Source organism: Perissodus microlepis, chromosome 7 (genome assembly GCF_051167445.1).
Source record: "Perissodus microlepis isolate ML-2025 ecotype Zambia chromosome 7, ASM5116744v1, whole genome shotgun sequence".
Classification (NCBI taxonomy): Eukaryota; Metazoa; Chordata; class Actinopteri; order Cichliformes; family Cichlidae; genus Perissodus; species Perissodus microlepis.
The window spans coordinates 58,371,463-58,394,363 of NC_140467.1; the positions used below are offsets into that span (position 1 = coordinate 58,371,463).

Consider the following 22,901-nt stretch of genomic DNA (forward strand, 5'->3'; position numbering starts at 1 on the left):
GCGACAAAGTCGCTAAGTTGGCAACACTGGCTGCCACTGGTGTTGTAATGTGTGATTTAGTTCCTCCTAACATTTCAGTATGCTTCCAGTATCTATCCTCTGTGATTACTGGCTCTTTAGACAGATTTAAATTAACACGTTCAGTAGCTGTTGTGAGATGAACTGGCATTTATAGTACATCTGTTCCAACACAGTGAAGTCACATGCAATGTAGATAGTCATCACAAGATGTTTTACCAAAAGCTTTTGTAATTCTTTTCAGTCTGTCAGTGTGGCATCTGTGTATACACTTGGATTTGAAGTTTATAGAGGTTAAAGAGCACATTGTACACGGGCCTTGAAGAAAAGGTATGTAGTCTTAAGCTCGATGTTTTGGTGGAGTCAGGGGTCTGTAGCATTTTGCACTTCCAGTAGACTGACGTTTGGTCATCATCATCATCATCACTGAGTCACAACATCTTCTCCTTCACCCTCACACTTTAACTCCACTCTGTTCCCTTTCATACATCATATATACTTAGTCTGCTACAAACCAGGAGGCGTAAAGCAGGATAAAGTTAAAAGTTTGACCCATTGTGTAAACTAACTTGAATGATCAACAACCAGGAGGAGTCAACGATTATGGAGGCACGGGAGGTGAGGACCACGCAGGTGGAGGAAGTGAGGAATGTGATGGAGAAGATTAAGCTCAACAAGGGACAGGATGACCCACTGAGCACTTCAGAGGGGCAAGTGGAGCACGCAGGCAACAAGACCAGCAAAGGTGATTTGTATGTTTGTATGTATTGTATGCTTTATATTTGGAGTCCAGGCTGAATTTTAGAGGAGTACCTGATGGCTGAAACGACAGTAATTTATGTTCCCTGACCAAGGATCAAGGAACATGTATTTTACACCAGCTGATACATGTACAGTCAAATCTATTGAATGTTGATAATATTACATTTAATGTAACCATTTAAAATGATTTTGTTTTTGTTTCTCCCGAAATCACGTACGTCAACACAGGATCCACCAGGGGGAGAGTTTTTGGTGAAAGCCACAAAAAGACAAAGATGGGTATGTCATTGTTTGTGGAAGTATTTAGACTAGTTTGATACACTGTAGTAGAGTGTATATGGTAGATTTGATTCAAGGAACATTATCATATGAAGATGAAAACAAAAGTTGTGCGATCTCTGAAAGTGTTTTGTTTATTTGCTTTTTGTTTGTTTATTGTTTATGAAACTGGTGACTTGGCTGTGATCTTCAGTCCCAGAGGCATCAAGATCCAGACCTAAGAAGAAAAGGCCACTAGTAAGTATGCTTTTGCTAATGCTTTTAATCACCACAGCTCATTCCATTCAGTACAAATACCTGTAGATATGTGATGATTCCAAGTTTACATTACACTAATGGCAGGAAACTGCATACATGTGTCACCTTATACACATACCACATACTATAGAATTCAATCCCCTTTGCTTTTTGCAGTCTTATTGCAATATATAAGTACTTTTAACAGATGATGCAAGTACAGTTAAATGCATTCACTCCAGTACAAATGCTTCTAACACAATGCTGTTGCAAGCAGCAGATTTTCTTTTTCTGTTGTCGATGTAGATTAGATAGAACTTTATTAATCCCTCGGGTGGTTCCTCCAGGAAATTCAGTTTCCAGTATCAGAACACTGACAGAAGTTGCATATTACAGAGTTAGAATATCAGGACGGGACCAGGTTGGTGGGGGTCAAACAGCAGATCCAGTCATGCAGTGATAATTCATATTTAATGCAGCAGATTTTGTTAGAAATGTGTAAACGATTGTATTCTAATCACATTGGCTAATTTTATATGCATATATAAATAAAAGGTATTTGTATTATGTCAACAGTCCTCCAACAGCATCCAGGAAGTACTATCCTATTCCCATGTCTCTGTCCAAACCAGGCGAGTGTTTCCATGTCACTTCAATGTGTTCTTTGCCATCAATAATTTTATGTTGATTTTTTGTTACATAAGCATGCCTCATGTGACCTTCCACTTTTTTTCCCTTGTCATTTCTCACCTCCTTTGGATATGTATGTATGTATGTATCTCTTATTTATATAATCCTCTTACCCAACTCTGTCCTCCTTCCTCTTCTTTTCCCCTTCAATCTCTCTCACCGTTCATCAATATCGCACATCCAGACTATACCCGTAAGATAGAGTTGATCCGCTACCTTGTGAGCGGCTATGTGAACGGCAAAGTGCTGGACACGCTGTCCGAGCACGCCAACTTCCTGGCGTCCTCTGCTGTGGCCAGTCTAGAGGACGAGGCTGACCAGCTCTCTCACTTCCCCTTCCTCCCAGTGACCCTGTGCTAACTGTCCCCAAGCATCATGGTTGGTACAGTGGACTCTGTTGTAGCTAATGAGCCAGACATTTGATGCTGGTTGCTGTAGTAATTAGAGTCGTGCTGTGCTCTTATAGTGCTCTGTGGCTGTAGGCGGTAGCATGGTAAAGCTCTGCTGTGGTTATGAGTGCTGCACCTTGCTGACATATCATTCACACCAAAAGAAGACGTGAATAGAGCAGTTTTCAAGTGTAATAACATTCCTTTCGATCATATTGAGTATAGACGAATGCAACTGTGAGCTTTAGCGTTTAGCCCGTTTCAACAGGACCATGATCCAGATGTGTGAGACAGCAGGGTGCTGCCACTGGTGTTGTAATGTGTGATTTAGTTCCTCCTAACATTTCAGTTTGCTTCCAGTATCTATCCTCTGTGATTACTGGCTGTTTAGACAGATTTAATAGAAGTGTGTGAGCTATTGGCTCAGTATAAAGGGTCAGTAGTGTTTTCACGTCACCTATCCATCCTCCATTTAGTCACCCAAAGCATGTAGTAAATACTCCTCACTTTTATTCATCTTCTCTTAAATTCAGACAAATTCCCACTTGTTAACGTTGAGCTTGTGTGTGTGTGTGTGTGTGTGTGTGTGTGTGTGTGTGTGTGTGTGTGTGTGTGTGTGTGGCAGTTGCAGCCACCAAGTTGAACACCATCACCAAATCCAACCTGGGTCAGTGTGTCAGCAAGTACGACCTGCTGGTCTGGTTTGAGATCAGTGAGCTGGAGCCCACTGGAGAGTGAGTATCCACCTGGAGTGTTATATTCACGCACAAGCTTTAAAGGAACCATAAAAATTATCTCCAGGAAGAATATTATACGTTGGGATGTTGTGTCACCTCCTCCCTCCATGCACAGGTACATCCCAGCCATCGTGGATCACAGTGGAGGCCTGCCCTGTCATGGTACCTACCTGCTGCACCAGGTACAGGATTGGTGCACATGTTGTTTTCTTATTACTCACACAGTGGTAACTGCTTCCTTTGTACACAGTTGAATATCTTCTTTTAAAGCGTAATGTTGCTCTAGCTGTGCTCACTGTGATCCTGAGCTCCTGTTATGTTTGCTGCAGGGGGTCCAGCGGAGGATCACAGTGACCCTCATCCACGAGAAGGGCAGCGAGCTCCATTGGAAAGATGTTCGTGAGCTGGTTGTAGGTGAGCAGCCTACCTTTAGGGTCTAGTCGTACTATACCTCTCTGTAGAAAACAAAAACCCCAAAGCACAGAAACAATGTTTTATAGTGTTTGTGTGCTTTTGATAGAGGAAGACAGGACAGAACATCATTAAAGGGATTTGACTTTGTGAGATCACACTGAAAACGCACCACTCGGTTCACTCTGAGATATTTTCAGTCTGGAAAGATGAATCTGTCGGGCTTTAGGCTGCTTCTCACTTTAAGCAGTTCATGCTGTAGCTGATGGACCAAAAAATGACATTTGATATTTTAGACATTCAGCTGCTGACTCTGAAGCCAACAGCCTCTTGAGTGTGGATGATTGTGTTGGTACTGGATGCTGTGATAAAACAGCTGTTCTGATCTGTCTTCATTCATGCCTGTCGTTATTAAGCCTCCTAAGCTCCAAACCAGTAAAAGCGATCTTTGGAGGCAACACCCTTTTTAGTACTTTGCTGTATTTGTTTGTGATTGTGTGACACTGAACCATAGTGCTATGTATATCCTCTGTAACACTCAGACGTTTCCAGATCAGTGTTTTCCCCTCAGCTGTTTCTCACTATAAAGTCTTACCTCAGTAACAATGAGGCACCAGCAGAGCATATCTGGCTCTGAGTCTGTGGCTGATAGTGCCCCCTGCTGTTAGTAACAGGAACAGTGTAATCTTATATGGAGCTCATAGTGATGGTCTTAAGATTGCTGCTGCAAGGCAGTAATTTGTATCCATGTGTGCTGTCTATTCTGAGCATATGCAGTTATGTGAGCTCTCAGGTTTTATGTATCAGGACATAAATTTAAAAATATCAGGTCCTTAGTAGGTCTTAATATGAGGTAAATGCAACCTCAGATGAACAACACAGAACACATTATACCACGTCATTATTTATTTAACAAACACTGAGCCGAAATTCAGATGTTTAAAAAACTAAGTACATCCAAGACTATTTCCATAATTAGTTAAGAGGGTCAGTATCAGCCAAGTGCTAATCAAATGCACTAGATCATCAGTAAGTGTAACCACTACTGTCAGTTTGCTGGTGTGGTGTATTCAGGTAAGTGGTAACATACTGAGGAGAAGAGAAGCAGTTGTTGATACCCATGAATCTGGGAAGGCTTTGAAGTCGATCATTTTACAGCAAGAAAGATTATTCTCAAGTTAAAAAAAATCAAAGACTGTTTCCAATCTTACCAGGAGTGGACGTCCCAGAAAATTCACCCCACACATCTGAGGCTCTACAGGCCACAGTTAGCATGCTAAATGTTGGAGTTCATGACAGTGCAATTAGAAAAAGACTCAACAAATATGGCCTGTTTGGAAAGACTTCCAGGAGAAACCATTTTCCCTCTAAATACAACATGGCAGCATGGGTTAGGTTTGCAAAGTTGAAAACCTAAGCCCTAATGCACAGCTTCAACATTGGTGAAAACCAAACACGGCATATCAGCACAAACACCTCATACCAACGGTTTTGCTCGGGTGATGATTATTTGGTCTTTTTTTGCTGCCAAAGAATCTGCAAAGTGTCCAGGTCACTGAAGTATTCAAGAGTCAAAGAGATCATCGTTGGGTCAGTGACCCCAGAGCGCAGCAGCAAAGCAACAACAGAGTGGTGCTGCATGGCTCAAAGTTGAGACTTCAACATGATTGAACGTTACGAAAGCTGTGAATGAATAAATATCTGCAAACTTCAATGAACCGAAGAAACATTGTAAAGACAAACGGGCCAGAAATCCGTCCACACTGCTGTGAAACACTAATAAAAAATGATTACCTCAAGTTTTTGCTGCTAAAGTTGGTTCTATCAGCTGCTGAATCACAGGATGTACTTGGTTATAGTCATTTGTGCATTTTGGGTTGCTTTAAATAAATAATGTGTTGTAATAATCCAGATCTAGAACCTTAAACTGCTTTTTCACGTGTCTGTAAATGAATTTCTTTCTTATCATTGTCCCGATTGGTGTCGGCTGACACTTGACACTCTGTGGCTCCTGATTTGTCTGTTGTCAAGGTCTCACCTCAGTGCGATTCCTCACGTTTTGTCATGATTAAAGGATGAATGTGAACACCGCTTCAGTCACTGTGTTCACTTCCTGATATGTCAGAACTGTGCTCACGTCACTCCCTTTTTTTAACAACATGACACACTGCTGTAAACAGAGACCCTGTAATGTTAGCACCAAGTAGGACTTCATAAAAAATAATGCTGTCAAGCTAACTTTTCCTCTTTCTGTCTTTTTCAGGACTTTGAGGCAGTGTGGGACAGCTCCCTGCACAACTCCCTCCTGCTCAACTGCGTAACTCCCTATGGAGAGAAGATCTACATGACCTTATCTGCGTATCTGGAGGTCAGTCGCTGCTCCGCCGTGTTGTACCTGTTTGTATGTGTTTTTAAGTCTCTTGATGTCATCGTGTCTAACACACACCCTGTATCTCCTTTCTGCAGCTGGACCATTGCATCCAGCCTGCCATTATCACCAAAGACATCTGCATGGTCTTTTACTCCCGAGACGCCAAGTTGTCCCCACCCCGTTCTCTCAAGAACCTCTTTGGGACTGAATACTCCAAAACTCCTGACTGGTAAATCTGGGCTGCTGCACTGTGGCCATCTCTGCTTCACAATCAAAGATATCTGCCCTGTTACAAAGTTTCCTTCTTCATAACTTCTGCTTCATTATAGCAACCGAGTGACTGGGATCTACGAGCTGAGCTTGTGTAAGATGTCTGACACTGGAAGCCCAGGTGAGTGGACATGAAACATGTTTAAAGAACGGCAGCTGTTTTATCATAATTCTGCGGAGAGCTTCATCCTAATGAGGGCTCATGTCCTGAGCAGGGATGCAGAGGAGGAGGAGGAAGGTCCTGGACACATCAGTGGCTTACGTGCGTGGAGAGGAGAACCTGGCCGGCCGGAGGCCCAGAGGAGATATCCTCATCCTAGAGCACCAGTGGGAGCTAGAGAAGATGGAGCAGCTGCAGGAGGTGGGGCCTTAAAAGATTCATAAAGAAATAAATCTGTTTAATATCGTAGAGGGAAAAATGACTTTTCAACTCAAAGACCAAAGTGCTATTCTAAAAAGTTTTTTCTTAGAGTACAGACTTTACATGACTAACCCCCCCCTCTTCTCCCCACCTCACATTCGCCCCCATCTTTCGTCCAGGTGGAAAAGATCCGTCACCTTCTGGGAGAGGCGGCTCCCGTGGGAACAGCTCCCACCACCAAGTCCCTGAGTGAGTCTCAGTCCCCCAGCGTGAGCTCCGGCACTCTGTCCACGTCCACCTCCATCTCCTCGCAGATCTCCAGCACCACCTTTGAAAGCGTGAGAAGGAGCTGGCCACCAAGGTGAGAAAAACGTCGGCTTAGTGGGCGTTCTTGTTGCTGCCTTCTTCCTTCTCTGCTTGGAGCTGATCGGTCTTGTTCCTGTTGTGTTGTAGTGCCTGCGCCTTCTGACACACACCTTCAATAGTGAATACAACCAGCTGGTGAACAGCATCAGTGACTGCAAGGTGAGAAATAATACAAATAAATAAAAAAATAGCCTTTCTGTGTCACATCAGGGAGTTCATATATTGACGTCTACCTCATCCTGCTGTTGTTTCACTTCAGCTTTCTGACATCTCACCGACCGGACGTGATCCATCCGTGACGAGCTTCAGCAGTGCCACCCTCACCCCTTCCTCTACCTGCCCCTCTCTCGGACTCCCGCTGAGGCTCCATGGGCCAGAAGTAAACATATTTTTAGGAACATTGACCTCGATCTGCAAACGGTTATTGACAGGTTATCTATTTGATTCTAACTTGGTGTGATTTGTGTTAAAGGACCCCTGAGAACAGCTCACGTGCCTCCAGTCCCTCCTGCTCAGACTATGAAAACTTCCTGATGGTTCCCACTCTGGAGACCTCCTACCTTGCGCGGGCTGCAAAGAACGAGTTCCTGAACTTGGTGCCTGATATTGAAGAAATGCGACCAGGGTGAGTAATGCCATATTAACCCAAATACTGTCACTATGACATGTGTCTCACAGACCAAATGTAAGTCGACACTCATGTTCTCTAGTTCAAGCAGAAATGATGTGGATCGATTCAAATTCCTGAGCCTGGATGATTTCAGCTGGAAACAAACCAACTCTGCTTCTTCCTTAGAAAAACAAGCGCTCTCTTAAAAAATAAATAAATGAATAAAATCTCTTCTTTTCAGATCTGTTGTGTCCAAGAAGGGTTTTCTGAGCTTCATGGAGCAACAGCGACCAGGACCCCGTGGAGCGAGGCGTCCTCAACTTCTCCACAGCACAGGTGGAATACAGTGAAGACCAGCAGGCCATGCTTAAGGTTTGAGGCAGGATAGACGTAAAACTCTCCCCATAGATCTAAGCTGGCGAGGCGGCACAGCGGACTGACAAAGAACTGAGCGTGCGGAGCGGTACGCGGGAGAACCACCGCTTCCATCCTTTCTGAAAAGCCTTTGAAAATACCAAAAATATCAAGTGTTAAAACTTATTAATCATTGTGATTCTTGACAGTTTTCTCTTGTAAGTAGACTTGGGGCTTAAGTCTCTTTTCATGCGACTAAAACGTTTAAGTTCCTCAGAACTTTTGCCTCCCCGCCTTCCTCCAGCAACCCCGCTGCCAGCTTAGCTTTCCCCCTCTCTATTCCCTCCCCTCAGCTTTTTGTGTTTTCGTTTCGATGACAATGTTTGCGTCTAATTTTGTTCCGCTTGGTTGTCATTCCCAAACTCCCCTAACTAAGTAGCATGTTGTAGTTGTCTACTTGTGTGTGCACGACTCTTTAGAAACTTTCCGTTTGCCAATCATCTGTACAAAAAAATGTCTCTATCAGTTTTATTTGTCTCCTGAAATGAGTTTCATTTTTTTTTTTGTTGTTGTTGTTGTTGTTGTTGTTGTTGTTTTTTTATTAAATGAACATGCTTGCATGATACCTGCAGCCAGAGCTGGACTGGGACAAAAAATCAGCCCGGGCATTTTGACTAGAGACCAGCCCACCAGGTATTATAGGAAAAACCATAAAGCCTTTGAATGAAAACAAACGTCGTTGTGACAGTGATGCACGCTGTCTTGTTGGTACATATATATCAATCTAATAAACTTAAACCTACACCATCCTCCCTATTCTGGTATTCTAAACAGTACTTAGCCGAAACCCAAAGACTGCTTGGTTGAGTTAACTTCCTGAACTATCTACAACATATGGTGGAAACCTGAAATTAAGACAGAGAAGACTAGAGGTGAGACATGACCATTACTGAATATTAAAAATAATAAATGACAGATTTAGTGATATTTTCATAAACTATTTATTTACCACATCAATAAACAGCATGGCAGGGCAAAATATTTTTTCTAACATGGCAACCTTTTAAAAGTGAAAGGAGACAGAAAGACAGGTGAGAAAGAATAAAACTTAACTGACTTTTTGATGGCATTTTACACAAAGTACTAGTACAGTATCTAGAAAATGTGGGAAAATACTGGCATCATGTACAGTACTTTCTTCTGAAGAAATTATGTTGGGACCCTGAAAAAAACTTACTATGTACAATAATGGATTTCTATAAATTTGACATCAGATGAAAACTTTGGTTGTAAGATTCGGATAATTATTTGTTAAAAGCTAGAAATTTTAAATGAGAATAAGAAAGAAAAGTATTTCTTTGTGCCCCCCTTTCCCTGTTAATGCTCTACCTGGCCTCATGGCAAAACTTTGCTAGACCCGCCCCTGCACAGTTACCAGCTGTCAGCTACATAGAAAAGGATCCTGGTGTAAGTTGTCTCTCAGAAACAGTTCATAGCTTTCCTTCAACCCATTCATGTCACCTAAAAGGTAAACCTGTTTCTCCATCACCTGTTCAGCTCTGATGATTCAGTAAGGACATCTCCTGGTTTCATCTTCATGTTTCCCTCTCACCAGATAACCAAACCGATATCATGACCAGCAGCTTTTATGGCCGTGGCTCCAACAAACATCAGCTGATACTAGAAAGTAATATTAAATAAATTCTAACAACAGCTGATCAAGTTTAAAGGCGCTTCTGCTGTTTAACGCGACCTCCGCTAGTTTCCTCTTTCTGGCGCAAAGCGGGAGATAAACAAGCAAGAGAAACGGGACTTGTGGCAGAAACGCCGATCAGCTGATCATTGATCAGTTTCATGATTGAAGTAACAGCGGGAGAGGGAGGGGGGAGAGTGAGAGAAGAAGAGGCAGCTGTGCAGCAAAGACACAGAATAACTCCAGCTTTTTGTCTTTTTTTTATTGTAGCTGAAGTACGGGACAAATCGCGTTTATTTTCAGCTCAATACAAAACGCATAATATTAACTCTGAATACCAGAGGATTCCGTTTTTTATGGGACAGTAGGCAACTCTACTAACTAACCATATGAATAAAATAAAGTTCACCAGTAACATCATAGCACCCACCCAACTGTACAGAAACTCCATCATGCTAGCTAGTACACAGTTATTGTAACTGACTGTAAAAAGTTAGCACAACGAAAATAAACTACACCTAAACTTGGTTTGACCCAGATAGACTGCAGGTCATAACTTCTTACCTGAAGCTCATTTGACCTGACAGTCGGACTGGCGGCCGCCTTGGGTCTCTCCACCTCCAGTCCTTTCCCCCATCCACCTGCTGGCCTCCACCACTTGCTAATTTTACTGAATCTGTGAAAGCTCCACCATAGCCACTACCAAACAATTGAGTTATTTTTACACGTCTGCCAGCATCTGTCCAATCCGCCACCTTTCACTGTTTACACGGTTATGGAAAAAAAGACAACAACAACAAAACGTCAGCCCATTTAAAACGAAAAATTACCATCGGCCCACCGGGCAAATGCCCGGTATGCCCGATGGCCAGTCCAGCTATGCCTGCAGCAGTCCTCAGGAGAAGACCAGGTTTGCTCAGTTTAAAACAAAAACCAAATCACCCAGCTTACATTTGAAACCATGAAGGAAAAATCTACAGTTATCTCCAAGTGACGTGTTAGTTTACGCTCTGCTACCTAAACCATAGCTGCTAATAGATTTATAGGGTATTTTTCTTCTAGCAGTGAATTTACATCAGGCTGAACCGTCTCTGAAACAAAAACTCAAAGTGGGAATGAACTTTGACAGGAGGGCCACGCCCGATTTCCTCTGTCATCCACGTCATACTTAGATCCTCCTCAATCTGTGTACATACGCCGCCTCTAAACCGCCCATAGTGCCAGTGTCAGTTAGTGAGTCAGTAAAATACTCATGCATTTGTGTTAACATAAAAACTGCAGACTAACTAGAGACAAACAAGTGAGGATCGCTTCATATCTCAGCAGTTTAAAAAACAAACAATGACCGATTGTTCCTGCAGGAGTAGATTTGGGCCCCTTTTTGCTTTTTCATCCCAAGGAATAAAAACAGGGTTACAAGGAGATGAGGAGGAGGACTAGGAGGATGAAAACGAACTAAGGAGAGAACTTGATTTGTACATGCAGTCTGTTCTGGGATCAGTGTGTTAGTTAACCCTCATTTAACACATTCCTCTCTGCTCCTCTAGCTCGCTCTATCTCACTGAGAATCAGAAAGCCTTGACATTTACTGCTATTAACTTTACACTCTTGTTGTAAAGACTCAAAGAAAACACGGTGAAAAGGTCAGAAGGACGTAAGAAAAAAAGAATGAAGGTGCAATGTTTCTTTAGTTTTTTTGCTTTGACGGCAGTGGTTAGCCAGCAAAGCTGCTTTTAAATGGCCCACAGGACAGATTACGATGTAGTCCCATGACTCCCTTTGCTGTCACACCAGTGTCGGCTGAAATCTCTGAAGTGAAGTACTCGTGTTCAGCAGCATCACAGGGAACCATGTGTTCATTTTTTTATTCTTATTCTTGAATCAAAACCTCATCTAACTCTCATTGTGTTCAAATTTTTTATTTTAACATTGTTATTTTTTTTCTTATGCTTTTAATCATTCCACAATGAAGGTTTCTATGAAATGTAACAGAGGGCATTTATTTCTTAATTTATTTAACCTTATTTTGCACAATAACACATATCTATAGCAAGGACAGAGACACAGCCACATATGTTGAGTCCAGGATTGTATCTGAGCATCAGGAACAAATGATAAGAGCACATGTCAGAGGACACTGGATGGCTGTTTGTCAAAGGGTTTAATAGAAGGAAAGAAGTTAAAGGGACTACATATTCAAAGGTCTTATTTCTGATACTACCCCATGAAAATATTTGCTCTGTGTGCCGTGCTGCAGCTGCTACATTCGGCTCCGGATTCACTTTTTGGCACCTACGCCTCTCGAGAAGTGTTAATGCAGACAAGCACTGAAAAACTCTGGTCAACCAACCAGCAGTCTGCCTGCTGTGTGGTATGAAATGCGTGGAAGGAGAGCTACCAACTGTCTGTTACATATAGATAAAAAATAAAGCTCTGACGTGACCTCGGATCAGCCAGCCTGACGGTCAGAGAAACAGAAACGTGCTGGATTGTGGATCTCTGAGCTGCACATCAAAGATGCACCTATGCACAGATCAAATCTCAAAAGTGCCTCATATACATGTTGATGCGAAGCGCTGCAAGAGCAAACGTTTCCACTTTATTTGCAGAGGTGTTTTTATTTTGGAACGTGTATTTATTGTTTGCAATGTATATATATTAGTTTGCAGCTCTTTGCACATATTTGCAGTATTTACAGTTTATAGTAGGGATTTTAGCCAACAGCTAATGTTTTTTTTGTTTACTGGGAAATGAAATGCTGCCAATTCCCAAAGCTGTGTTTCAGCTGCACTTCCTGTTGTAGACTTGTGATGCACACAGGCTCTGTTCCAGCACTCAGCATGTTCCTAAACTATGACATCCTGATAGGAGTGAACCAGGGAGAGGGGCTGAAGTTTGTGGACGACAGTGAGGACAACGACGGCATCTCAGCTGCGGCGTTCGACTACACCATCTCCAACTTTGTTGACAACCTCTACGGATACCCAGAGGGTGAGGAACGCCACCTCTGTACACTGCCACTTTTTCAGTTATTCCATTTTACAGCCTCCTCTCACTTAACTGCGTTTTGCAGCATCATCAGGTTTTGTCTTATTAGGAGCCGCGTTTGTTAATTTGTTAGTTTTTTTCTGTTTGCTGTATTCATTAAAATAAACGGATAATCGTCAAAATGACAAATGTGGACAATTATCAAAGCTTACATTACAATTCTGACAGCTTGAGTTCACATGAATTTTCAAAAGAATATAAAAACCCGTGAAAGTGCTTTAAGCGTTTAAAACATGCAAGTAAAGAATGGAATCAGTAAAATGTGAGCCCAGTGAAGTTGCTGTGACTCAAACATAGAAAAATGAGATTTTTTTTAATTTCCCACACCTAATTAACTAGAGATTATTTTATTTAAAAGTATTTTATAGCATATAACACCTTTGAAAATATGCTTCGGTTCACATTTAACTCCAGAAAATCATCAATCAAAATATGGATATTACCTGACCACAGATTCATGGTGACGTCACTGCTCTTTTAACTGTTTGGTGTCTTTGCTTTGTTTGGTGGTTGTAGAAATGGTTTATTTGAGCTTTGAGCTGAGATTCAGAGGTTTCTGTGGACATTGCTCATGTTGGCACTTATATTTCTGACCTTTTCTTATAACCGATTAAACATGCCATTTTTGATGGTGTGGGTGCAAATGATCAGTCATGACATAATCTCATAATAAATAAGATACTGCAAATAATTATTTCTGCATTTGTGCGATTGGAGTGAATTGAAAATGTGTATGCAATGACACTGTTTTAAAGATTTAGCCTAAATAATTTTGGAGTGAATGAGCCTAAACATGATGACCTAACTAGTGATACCCTGTCACCTGTCTCACACACTCACACACACACACACACACACACACACACACACACACACACACACACACACACACACACACTCAAGCATGTTATGCCAGTTTCAGCTGAAACAATGTTTCAAACCATATTCCGGGGTTTTTAGTTCACCATTTATGAGGTTTCAAGAAGAAAATAAAAGACAGATCTGAATGTTTGAAAATGTTTTGGAAAAATTCTGTAAAGATGAGATGAAAAATACTCAAAGGATAAATTCAATTGGTTTTTAGATAAGTTGAAAAAAAAAAGTTAAACAAGCAAGTAAATAAAGAAACAAGGTAAAACGAAGTAATAATGAAAAAAGTTAAACAAGTAAATGAAGATAAAAGGCAGAGGAGAGAAAACCCCAACAATCCCCTCTGAGCACGCACCAGGTGACAGTGGGGAGGAAAAACTGCCTTTAAACGGGCAGAAACCTCCGGCAGAACCAGGCTCAGGAGGGGACAGTCAACTGCCGGGACTAGTTGGGGGGGTTAACAGAGGTGGAGCAAGACGAGGCTACATCAGGTGAGGAAGCAGTAGCGTCTCTCCTCCGGAACAAGTGGAACCATTTTTTCTTTTTTTTCATGCACTTTTCCACGAGCGCTTTTTTCTCCAGGATGAGATTTCTCAACTCATCGATTGTTTCTGTGTTTTGCTTTTCAAGTTTCTCACATCTTTGTTCCATCTCTTCTAATGTTGCTTGTTGTTCTTCAAGCTTGTCTTTGAGTTGTTTGGATGTTGCCTCCTGTATCAGCTTGTCCTTGTGCATGTCTGCATTTCTCTGTTGGACCTCCTTGTGCTTGTCTTCTAACTGCTCGTTTCTTTTCTGGATTTCTTGGAGTGTGAGCTGCAGGTCTTCACGTATTTTGTCTTGTTGTTTTTGTGCCTGCATTTGAGTGTGTTCACGCTTCAAGTTATTGAATTCCACCAAAATCCCTGTGAGCATCTGTGAGCACCGTTTCTCCAGTTTGTCCTTTTCTTCTTCCACTTTAGTTGCTTTGTCCTCCGGCTGATTACAAAACTCTTGCAGTTTTAGATTTTTAGACTCAAAGTCCTGGACAATATGTTTTCCTTCTTTCAGTCTTTCTTGTTGTTGCTCTTTCTGTTGAAGAAGGTCTTTATTTTGGCGCAGTGTTTCATCCAGGCTTTCTTTCAGCATTCGGTATTTTTCCTGCATGCTCTTCAGTTCGTGCTGCATGTCTCTTTGCTTTTTGTCATGCTCTTCCTTCTGTTGGAGGATTTCTTTCTTTTCTTCCACAGCTTCATGGAGCTGTCTTTGGAGGAGCTGATTCCTTCGGTCCATGTATTGGAGATCCCATTGTATCTTATCAGTCATCGTTTTCTTGTCTTGGAGCTGGTTGGTCATTTGTTTTAGTTCTGCACTCTTTTGCTTGTTTTCTTTAATGAGGTGCACAATTTGCTCTCGGGTCTGAGCAAACTTGATTCCCCAGCCCTCATTAATAATTTTTATGTCCGGCTGGCGCTGTTGTCTGTCTTCCAGCTCTTTATTTTGGGCTTCCATTCGTCTACACTTGTCCTCCAGTTGAAGTTTCTCTTCTTCAATTTGTTGCATTTTTTTCTGGAGATGGTAGTTTTCCTTCCTACTCTCCTCTAATGCCCTTTGGAAGGATGAGACGCCATTTGGGGAAATTGGCCGGCCACGCCAGGAAGGAGAGGCGGCGTAATCTTTTTGAATTGGTTGTTTTTTTCTTGGAAACATGTTGGAGTTAATTAATTAAGAAATTAATTGTCACAAACATCCCTAATATTATATAACACACAACAGAAAACAAGACAGTTTTTGTTCTACGCAATAGAACTATAATACAAGTTTTTTTTAATTATCCTACTTTTTATAAAAGATAACATTTATTAAAGAATATGCATTTAATTAAAAAACTCTATTCATCTAAAGGGTAACAAAAAGGGGGAGCTTCCTGCTCGAAAATGAAATGTCCCCATTTTTCTGGGCGTGGGTGCTTAACTAGTTAAAAAGAACAAAAACAAACAAACATCTGTCTCCTATTTTTTATGTCACACAGGAAAGAAGCTTCAATATCTGATGAGAAGACATTAATTTGTTGGTGTTTGTGGTGTTTGGTGCAGTTTTCTTGTTTTCTGGGTTGTTGTTTATTTACAGTGGAGATGAAGATCTCTAACAAGTTGATTTGTTCACATTTGCACATCTTAATTTTTAAGAGGAATGTGTTTGTTGAGTTTGTACACTATATGCATGTAAGGCAACCGTTTCCTTTTTCAGTATTTTGTGAGGTGCATTTTTCTCTGTTTTAACAAAAAACAGACATAAAAGACATTTAAGTCGACCTAAGATGATTTGTTTAAATTTCTACATGGTCTTACTGAGGTGATGCAAAGTGAAACATGCTTTCTTCTTTTTTGGTAATGTGCTGGAAAAGCTTGAAAATGGACCTTGAATGTGCTTAAACAGTGCTTGAATTTGACTCTGAAAGATGTGTATGAACCCTGATATTAATAAAAGGTTGACCTAACTGATCAAATAAAGTCTGTGCGGTTTAGTTGTTCCACTCATATTAAACCAAATGATGGTGTGGCGGCCTGTTCTAGTGTGAACTAAGAGAGGGTTTGAATGTAAGAGAGAGAGAGAGTTAAAATGTAACCCCTGCACCTCGACTGAGGAGGTGAGTTACATTAGTGCTTCCTCTTTATTAGAAAGCGGTTTGAGTGAATTAGAAGTCTGTTGTTTTTTTTGGAGGATCTACTCATTAGTCATGCTAGGCATCCATCTGAACTCTATCAAAATAAAGGTGTATTTTAACTCATTTAAATTATTTCTAATATCAGAGATATAGGACTATACAAAGTAGCTGCTGACATCTAAAACGACAGCAGACTTATTGTGTCTTTCTTCACCTCATCACTTTTTTCTGTGTGTGTTTTTCTGTTGATGCCTTTCAAACAAAACTAGCCATGATATTTTCCACCTTCCTCCTCTGACAATTAATATCAGTTAACCCCAGATGTGTCATGCAGATATCCTAATTATGTGTATGGTAATCTTGCACCATTAAACTGTTAGTGAATGAGGCAACAATAAAAGTGTGAAACGTGCATTAGCAGATCAAGTGGTGCCTGCTTATTTCCTGCTTTATGTGAGCTTCTGCTGTAGTTTATTATGTGCTTTAGTCCCAAGAAACCACCCTTTTACTGTGGCACACAATAAGATCTTCTGATGTTTGGTGTCATCTTCCTGTGATCTCCTGTGAACAGGTGGATTAATTCACTTCAAGTTTATGTATGTAGCACCAAATCACATCAGGCGCTGAACACTGTAAAGACTCTAGAATAATTATGGAGGCACAACATTTAAAGCTCCTATCCTTCTATCCCACATACCTAAAAGTTAGTTATATGATAAATAGCCCCGTGTTTGTTTACTTGATTTGTAAAATGCAAAGTGGTGACTTTTTCTTTTCAAGTACGTCCTCATATGGAGACAGTTTTTTAATGGCATAAAACAAGTCATTGTTTACAAAAATTAGTACATTTTATTGGGCAGAATGAGGTAAACAGTGAAGAAAAGTATGAGAAAACAGAGCACGTCTCCGGAGACTATGGCAACTAGAATTATTGTATACGTGTGTGTATTAAGGACTGACACAGACAAAGAATGAATCAGACAATGAAGCAATGTCCTTTTTAAATGTTTATTTATAAACAGGATAAAACCATTCAAGTATTGAGTCATGAATAAAACAGCAACCTCTGATCTGCTAATTGGGAAACAGAGGATGTCAGTGTATTTTTCAGTGCTAGTCCAAATTGAGTGAGATGACTTGAAGGATTTGAATAGATTCGATTACAAGTTATATTTGGTTTTAAGTGAATGCAGTTCAATTTGATTTAAATCAAGCCAGTTCACAACATATAAACTTGAAATATATGGTAAGATAAAGGTTGTGCAATAGTACAGAGAAAGCCCCAACAATCAAATGACCCCCTATGAGCAAGAACTTGGCAACAGTGGGAAGGAAAAACTCCATTTTCGGCAGAACCAGAATCAGGGAGGGGCCATCTGCCTCCACCGGTTGGGGTAAGAAAATGAAACTAAACTACAGGAAGACAAAGAGGAAAGATGTTCATGATATATATGAAACTTTCCGCTAGCCCTGACTAAAATATTGTTTTTGACAGGAAAGTATTGTTTCATTCATGTTTATTCCACGAGGTGGACAGCAGGAATAAAACAAACCAGATACTAAGAAAAAAAGTATATAATGAAATATTCTCGATATGCTAAAATTCCCACTGAGACTGGATAAGATTATTCTAAAACTGGTAAAAAATACAATTCTCTTCATGCACAAAAATCCCACCACTGGGCCCATCACATCCCAGCCCAGTTCGCATTCTGCATTGGAGTCCGTCGCTCGATACCACCGCGGTCCGCGGCTCGCCTCACGTCATCACCTGTAAGTAAAAACAAACAGGAGCCAGAACCATCATCCCGGAAGTTGCCCTGGCTTATAGCCATGGCGACCCTCTCCCAACACGGCTGCACCCAGTGAAAAACAGTGAGACACTACTGACAAATGCAGGCAGTGGTATACATCTGCCCTGATGTCAATCACACACGTTGACTCCTACTGTCGCCGCGCCATTCCTGCTGTCGGGACTGGGTCACCACATCACGCTGACCGGTCTCCAGACGAGGCGTCGCACCCCCCCACAATCACGCAGCGGCTCCCTCTTTTCCACCTGGCCTTCATGCGTTCCTCTTCCAATCTAGGGCCTCTCTCCTTCCAGTGCTCAGCTTGCTTCCTTTTAATACGACCTTTAAACAGCTGAAAGGACACCTCTGGACACACCCATGCCTCAACATGTGATCACTATCAGCTAATTTGTCCCATTGCCAGCCAATCCACAGTGGATTAAAACAATGTAAAATAACACACTGAAACAATGTGATGCAAACAGAATAAAATCATGCAAATAAAAACTACACTCACGAATAAACACTAAAATCAGAAAAAAAACCCCAATATGAACGATGAATACAAATTTCTACTGTGTGAATCAGTTTCACTCTTTGAATATTTTTCATTTCTTACAATCAGAATTCTCCAATAGATTTTTAGAAGAAAATTATTTTCTTTCATGCATCACCAACTGAACCTTTTATGTTAACGTCTCATTCTCCAGCCTAACCTCATTGAATTTTGCTTAGCAAAGTACTTTTCAACTCCAATAATTAGTAAGATTATATTTCTTATCATCTGTTGGTCGTCTGACCTGATAAACTTCAATGAACATGATAACACAGGAATGATTGTCTCTAAAAACGGGCTCCTGCACGTTTGCAGACATTTTTCCATCACAACTTATGGATGATGAATGATTTGATTAAAGCTGTGAAACATTACTGATAAACTTCATGTGATGTTACATTAAAGCCAATTTTCTATTAAAATCAGGGACTTTTCCTAACTGACCTCTGACCTTTGAGCAGTAGTGTGTACTGTATGCTTGTATGTAACTGTATCTGACCTGGATTTTATCACCAGTTTCAAATAAGAATCTTCTTTAAAGTCTGTCTTTCAATACAAAATAAGTCAAACTTTATCAAGGCTGATGGTAAACTGTCCCTAACAAGTCCACTTTATTGCGTGCTCAGTGACTTTCTCCTATCAGAACTGTTTAACAAGTCCAATTTATACATGCTTGTTAATCTATCACGCTTATCAGTGGCTCATGGTTGCTTAAAGCCTATGTCTGAACTTGAGCACAGAGGCAGAGCATCATTCAATCTTGGCAACAGCTCCAGGATGACAAACTCCATTTTCTCTGCATCAAGACAGCTCATAACTTTTTAACAGTCTCTCCTGATAGTCTCATATCATCTGCTCTAATCAATAACCATACACTATCATTACAATGTAGACTACAGCTCAAAAGTCTGAGGTGAATTAGAAATGTCTTGTTTTCTGAATAGACTCAAATTTGGTTTCAGATTGAATCACAGCAATTTATCAAAAGAATCATATAAATGCTTAATATTAACACTGATCACAAATCATGAATGATTTTTAATAGAATATCTACAGAGGTGTTCAGAGACCCATTTTCAGCAATAATCCCTCCTGTGTTCAGTGGTACATTGTCTTATCTAATGCAAGCTTAACACATTAAAGCCTAACTTATAACTCAAAACAGCTTTTTAAAGATTTTTGCACAAACTCAAACTATTGTGGTGATTAAAGAAAGAATAAATGTGTCTGAATCATCCCAGTGTTTGTTTTTAACCTCATGAAACCAAGTTTCCATTTTCCTCTAAAGGGGCTGCAACACCCAGCTGCACAAAACCTTCATTTTTTTTTAAAAAGTTTCACTCTTTGAATATTTTTCATTTCTTACAATCAGAATTCTCCAATAGATTTTTAGAAAAAAATTATTTTCTTTCATGCATCACCAACTGAACCTTTTATGTTAACGTCTCAATCTCCAGCCTAACCTCATTGAATTTTGCTTAGCAAAGTACTTTTCAACTCTAATAATTAGTAAGATTATATTTCTTATCATCTGTTGGTCGTCTGACCTGATAAACTTCAATGAACATTATAACACAGGACTGATTGTCTCTAAAAATGGGCTCCTGCACGTTTGCAGACATTTTTCCATCACAACTTATGGATGATGAATGATTTGATTAAAGCTGTGAAATATTACTGATAAACTTCATGTGATGTTACATTAAAGCCAATTTTCTATTAAAATCAGGGACTTTTCCTAACTGACCTCTGACCTTTGAGCAGTAGTGTGTACTGTATGCTTGTATGTAACTGTATCTGACCTGGATTTTATCACCAGTTTCAAATAAGAATCTTCTTTAAAGTCTGTCTTTCAATACAAATGAAGTTAAACTTTATCAAGGCTGATGGTAAACTGTCCCTAACAAGTCCACTTTATTGCGTGCTCATTGACTTTCTCCTATCAGAACTGTTTAACAAGTCCACTTTATACATGCTTATTAATCTATCACGCTTATCAGTGGCTCATGGTTGCTTAAAGCCTATGTCTGAACTTGAGCACAGAGGCAGAGCATCATTCATCTTGGCAGCAGCTCCAGGATGACAAACTCCACTTTCTCTGCATCAAGACAGCTCATAACTTTTTAACAGTCTCTCCTGATAGTCTCATATCATCTGCTCTAATCAATAACCATACACTATCATTACAATGTAGACTACAGCTCAAAAGTCTGAGGTGAATTAGAAATGTCTTGTTTTCTGAATAGACTCAAATTTGGTTTCAGATTGAATCACAGCAATTTATCAAAAGAATCATATAAATGCTTAATATTAACACTGATCACAAATCATGAATGATTTTTAATAGAATATCTACAGAGGTGTTCAGAGACCCATTTTCAGCAATAATCCCTCCTGTGTTCAGTGGTACATTGTCTTATCTAATGCAAGCTTAACACATTAAAGCCTAACTTATAACTCAAAACAGCTTTTTAAAGATTTTTGCACAAACTCAAACTATTGTGGTGATTAAAGAAAGAATAAATGTGTCTGGATCATCCCAGTGTTTGTTTTTAACCTCATGAAACCAAGTTTCCATTTTCCTCTAAAGGGGCTGCAACACCCAGCTGCACAAAACCTTCATTTTTTTTAAAAAAGTTTCACTCTTTGAATATTTTTCATTTCTTACAATCAGAATTCTCCAATAGATTTTTAGAAGAAAATTATTTTCTTTCATGCATCACCAACTGAACCTTTTATGTTAACGTCTCAATCTCCAGCCTAACCTCATTGAATTTTGCTTAGCAAAGTACTTTTCAACTCTAATAATTAGTAAGATTATATTTCTTATCATCTGTTGGTCGTCTGACCTGATAAACTTCAATGAACATTATAACACAGGAATGATTGTCTCTAAAAACGGGCTCCTGCACGCTTGCAGACATTTTTCCATCACAACTTATGGATGATGAATGATTTGATTAAAGCTGTGAAACATTACTGATAAACTTCATGTGATGTTACATTAAAGCCAATTTTCTATTAAAATCAGGGACTTTTCCTAACTGACCTCTGACCTTTGAGCAGTAGTGTGTACTGTATGCTTGTATGTAACTGTATCTGACCTGGATTTTATCACCAGTTTCAAATAAGAATCTTCTTTAAAGTCTGTCTTTCAATACAAAATAAGTTAAACTTTATCAAGGCTGATGGTAAACTGTCCCTAACAAGTCCACTTTATTGCGTGCTCATTGACTTTCTCCTATCAGAACTGTTTAACAAGTCCACTTTATACATGCTTATTAATCTATCACGCTTATCAGTGGCTCATGGTTGCTTAAAGCCTATGTCTGAACTTGAGCACAGAGGCAGAGCATCATTCAATCTTGGCAACAGCTCCAGGATGACAAACTCCACTTTCTCTGCATCAAGACAGCTCATAACTTTTTAACAGTCTCTCCTGATAGTCTCATATCATCTGCTCTAATCAATAACCATACACTATCATTACAATGTAGACTACAGCTCAAAAGTCTGAGGTGAATTAGAAATGTCTTGTTTTCTGAATAGACTCAAATTTGGTTTCAGATTGAATCACAGCAATTTATCAAAAGAATCATATAAATGCTTAATATTAACACTGATCACAAATCATGAATGATTTTTAATAGAATATCTACAGAGGTGTTCAGAGACCCATTTTCAGCAATAATCCCTCCTGTGTTCAGTGGTACATTGTCTTATCTAATGCAAGCTTAACACATTAAAGCCTAACTTATAACTCAAAACAGCTTTTTAAAGATTTTTGCACAAACTCAAACTATTGTGGTGATTAAAGAAAGAATAAATGTGTCTGGATCATCCCAGTGTTTGTTTTTAACCTCATGAAACCAAGTTTCCATTTTCCTCTAAAGGGGCTGCAACACCCAGCTGCACAAAACCTTCACTTTCTTTTTTAACAGTTTCACTCTTTGAATATTTTTCATTTCTTACAATCAGAATTCTCCAATAGATTTTTAGAAGAAAATTATTTTCTTTCATGCATCACCAACTGAACCTTTTATGTTAACGTCTCATTCTCCAGCCTAACCTCATTGAAATTTGCTTAGCAAAGTACTTTTCAACTCTAATAATTAGTAAGATTATATTTCTTATCATCTGTTGGTCGTCTGACCTGATAAACTTCAATGAACATGATAACACAGGAATGATTGTCTCTAAAAACGGGCTCCTGCACGCTTGCAGACATTTTTCCATCACAACTTATGGATGATGAATGATTTGATTAAAGCTGTGAAACATTACTGATAAACTTCATGTGATGTTACATTAAAGCCAATTTTCTATTAAAATCAGGGACTTTTCCTAACTGACCTCTGACCTTTGAGCAGTAGTGTGTACTGTATGCTTGTATGTAACTGTATCTGACCTGGATTTTATCACCAGTTTCAAATAAGAATCTT

At 39.9% G+C, this 22,901-nt stretch overlaps 3 protein-coding genes and 1 pseudogene across 3 annotated transcripts; 3 read left to right on the forward strand and 1 right to left on the reverse strand.

Annotated features, from left to right (window-relative positions):
- Window positions 1-43: 43 nt before the first annotated feature.
- LOC146384331 (uncharacterized) lies at window positions 44-2,990 on the forward strand. The gene is made up of 4 exons (XM_084936268.1): window positions 44-763; window positions 1,009-1,059; window positions 1,253-1,296; window positions 1,873-2,990. The coding sequence occupies exons 1-4, from the start codon at window positions 592-594 to the stop codon at window positions 2,344-2,346; spliced, it is 741 nt and encodes a 246-aa protein (XP_084792394.1). The 5' UTR covers window positions 44-591; the 3' UTR covers window positions 2,347-2,990.
- Window positions 2,648-5,867, forward strand: LOC146384332 (kinesin-like protein KIF1B). The gene is made up of 5 exons (XM_084932481.1): window positions 2,648-2,660; window positions 2,935-3,109; window positions 3,228-3,294; window positions 3,442-3,526; window positions 5,787-5,867. Exons 1-5 carry the CDS (start codon window positions 2,648-2,650, stop codon window positions 5,792-5,794), a joined length of 348 nt encoding a protein of 115 aa, XP_084788607.1. The 3' UTR covers window positions 5,795-5,867.
- On the forward strand, window positions 5,795-8,513 carry LOC146384333 (kinesin-like protein KIF1B). Its single transcript, XM_084936269.1, has 9 exons — window positions 5,795-5,891; window positions 5,990-6,123; window positions 6,224-6,285; window positions 6,380-6,525; window positions 6,705-6,886; window positions 6,979-7,050; window positions 7,151-7,270; window positions 7,364-7,516; window positions 7,743-8,513. Exons 1-6 carry the CDS (start codon window positions 5,868-5,870, stop codon window positions 6,992-6,994), a joined length of 564 nt encoding a protein of 187 aa, XP_084792395.1. The 5' UTR covers window positions 5,795-5,867; the 3' UTR covers window positions 6,995-7,050; window positions 7,151-7,270; window positions 7,364-7,516; window positions 7,743-8,513.
- Window positions 8,514-13,953: 5,440 nt separating this feature from the next.
- LOC146384334 (uncharacterized) lies at window positions 13,954-15,152 on the reverse strand (annotated as a pseudogene).
- Between the last annotated feature and the right edge of the window lie 7,749 nt (window positions 15,153-22,901).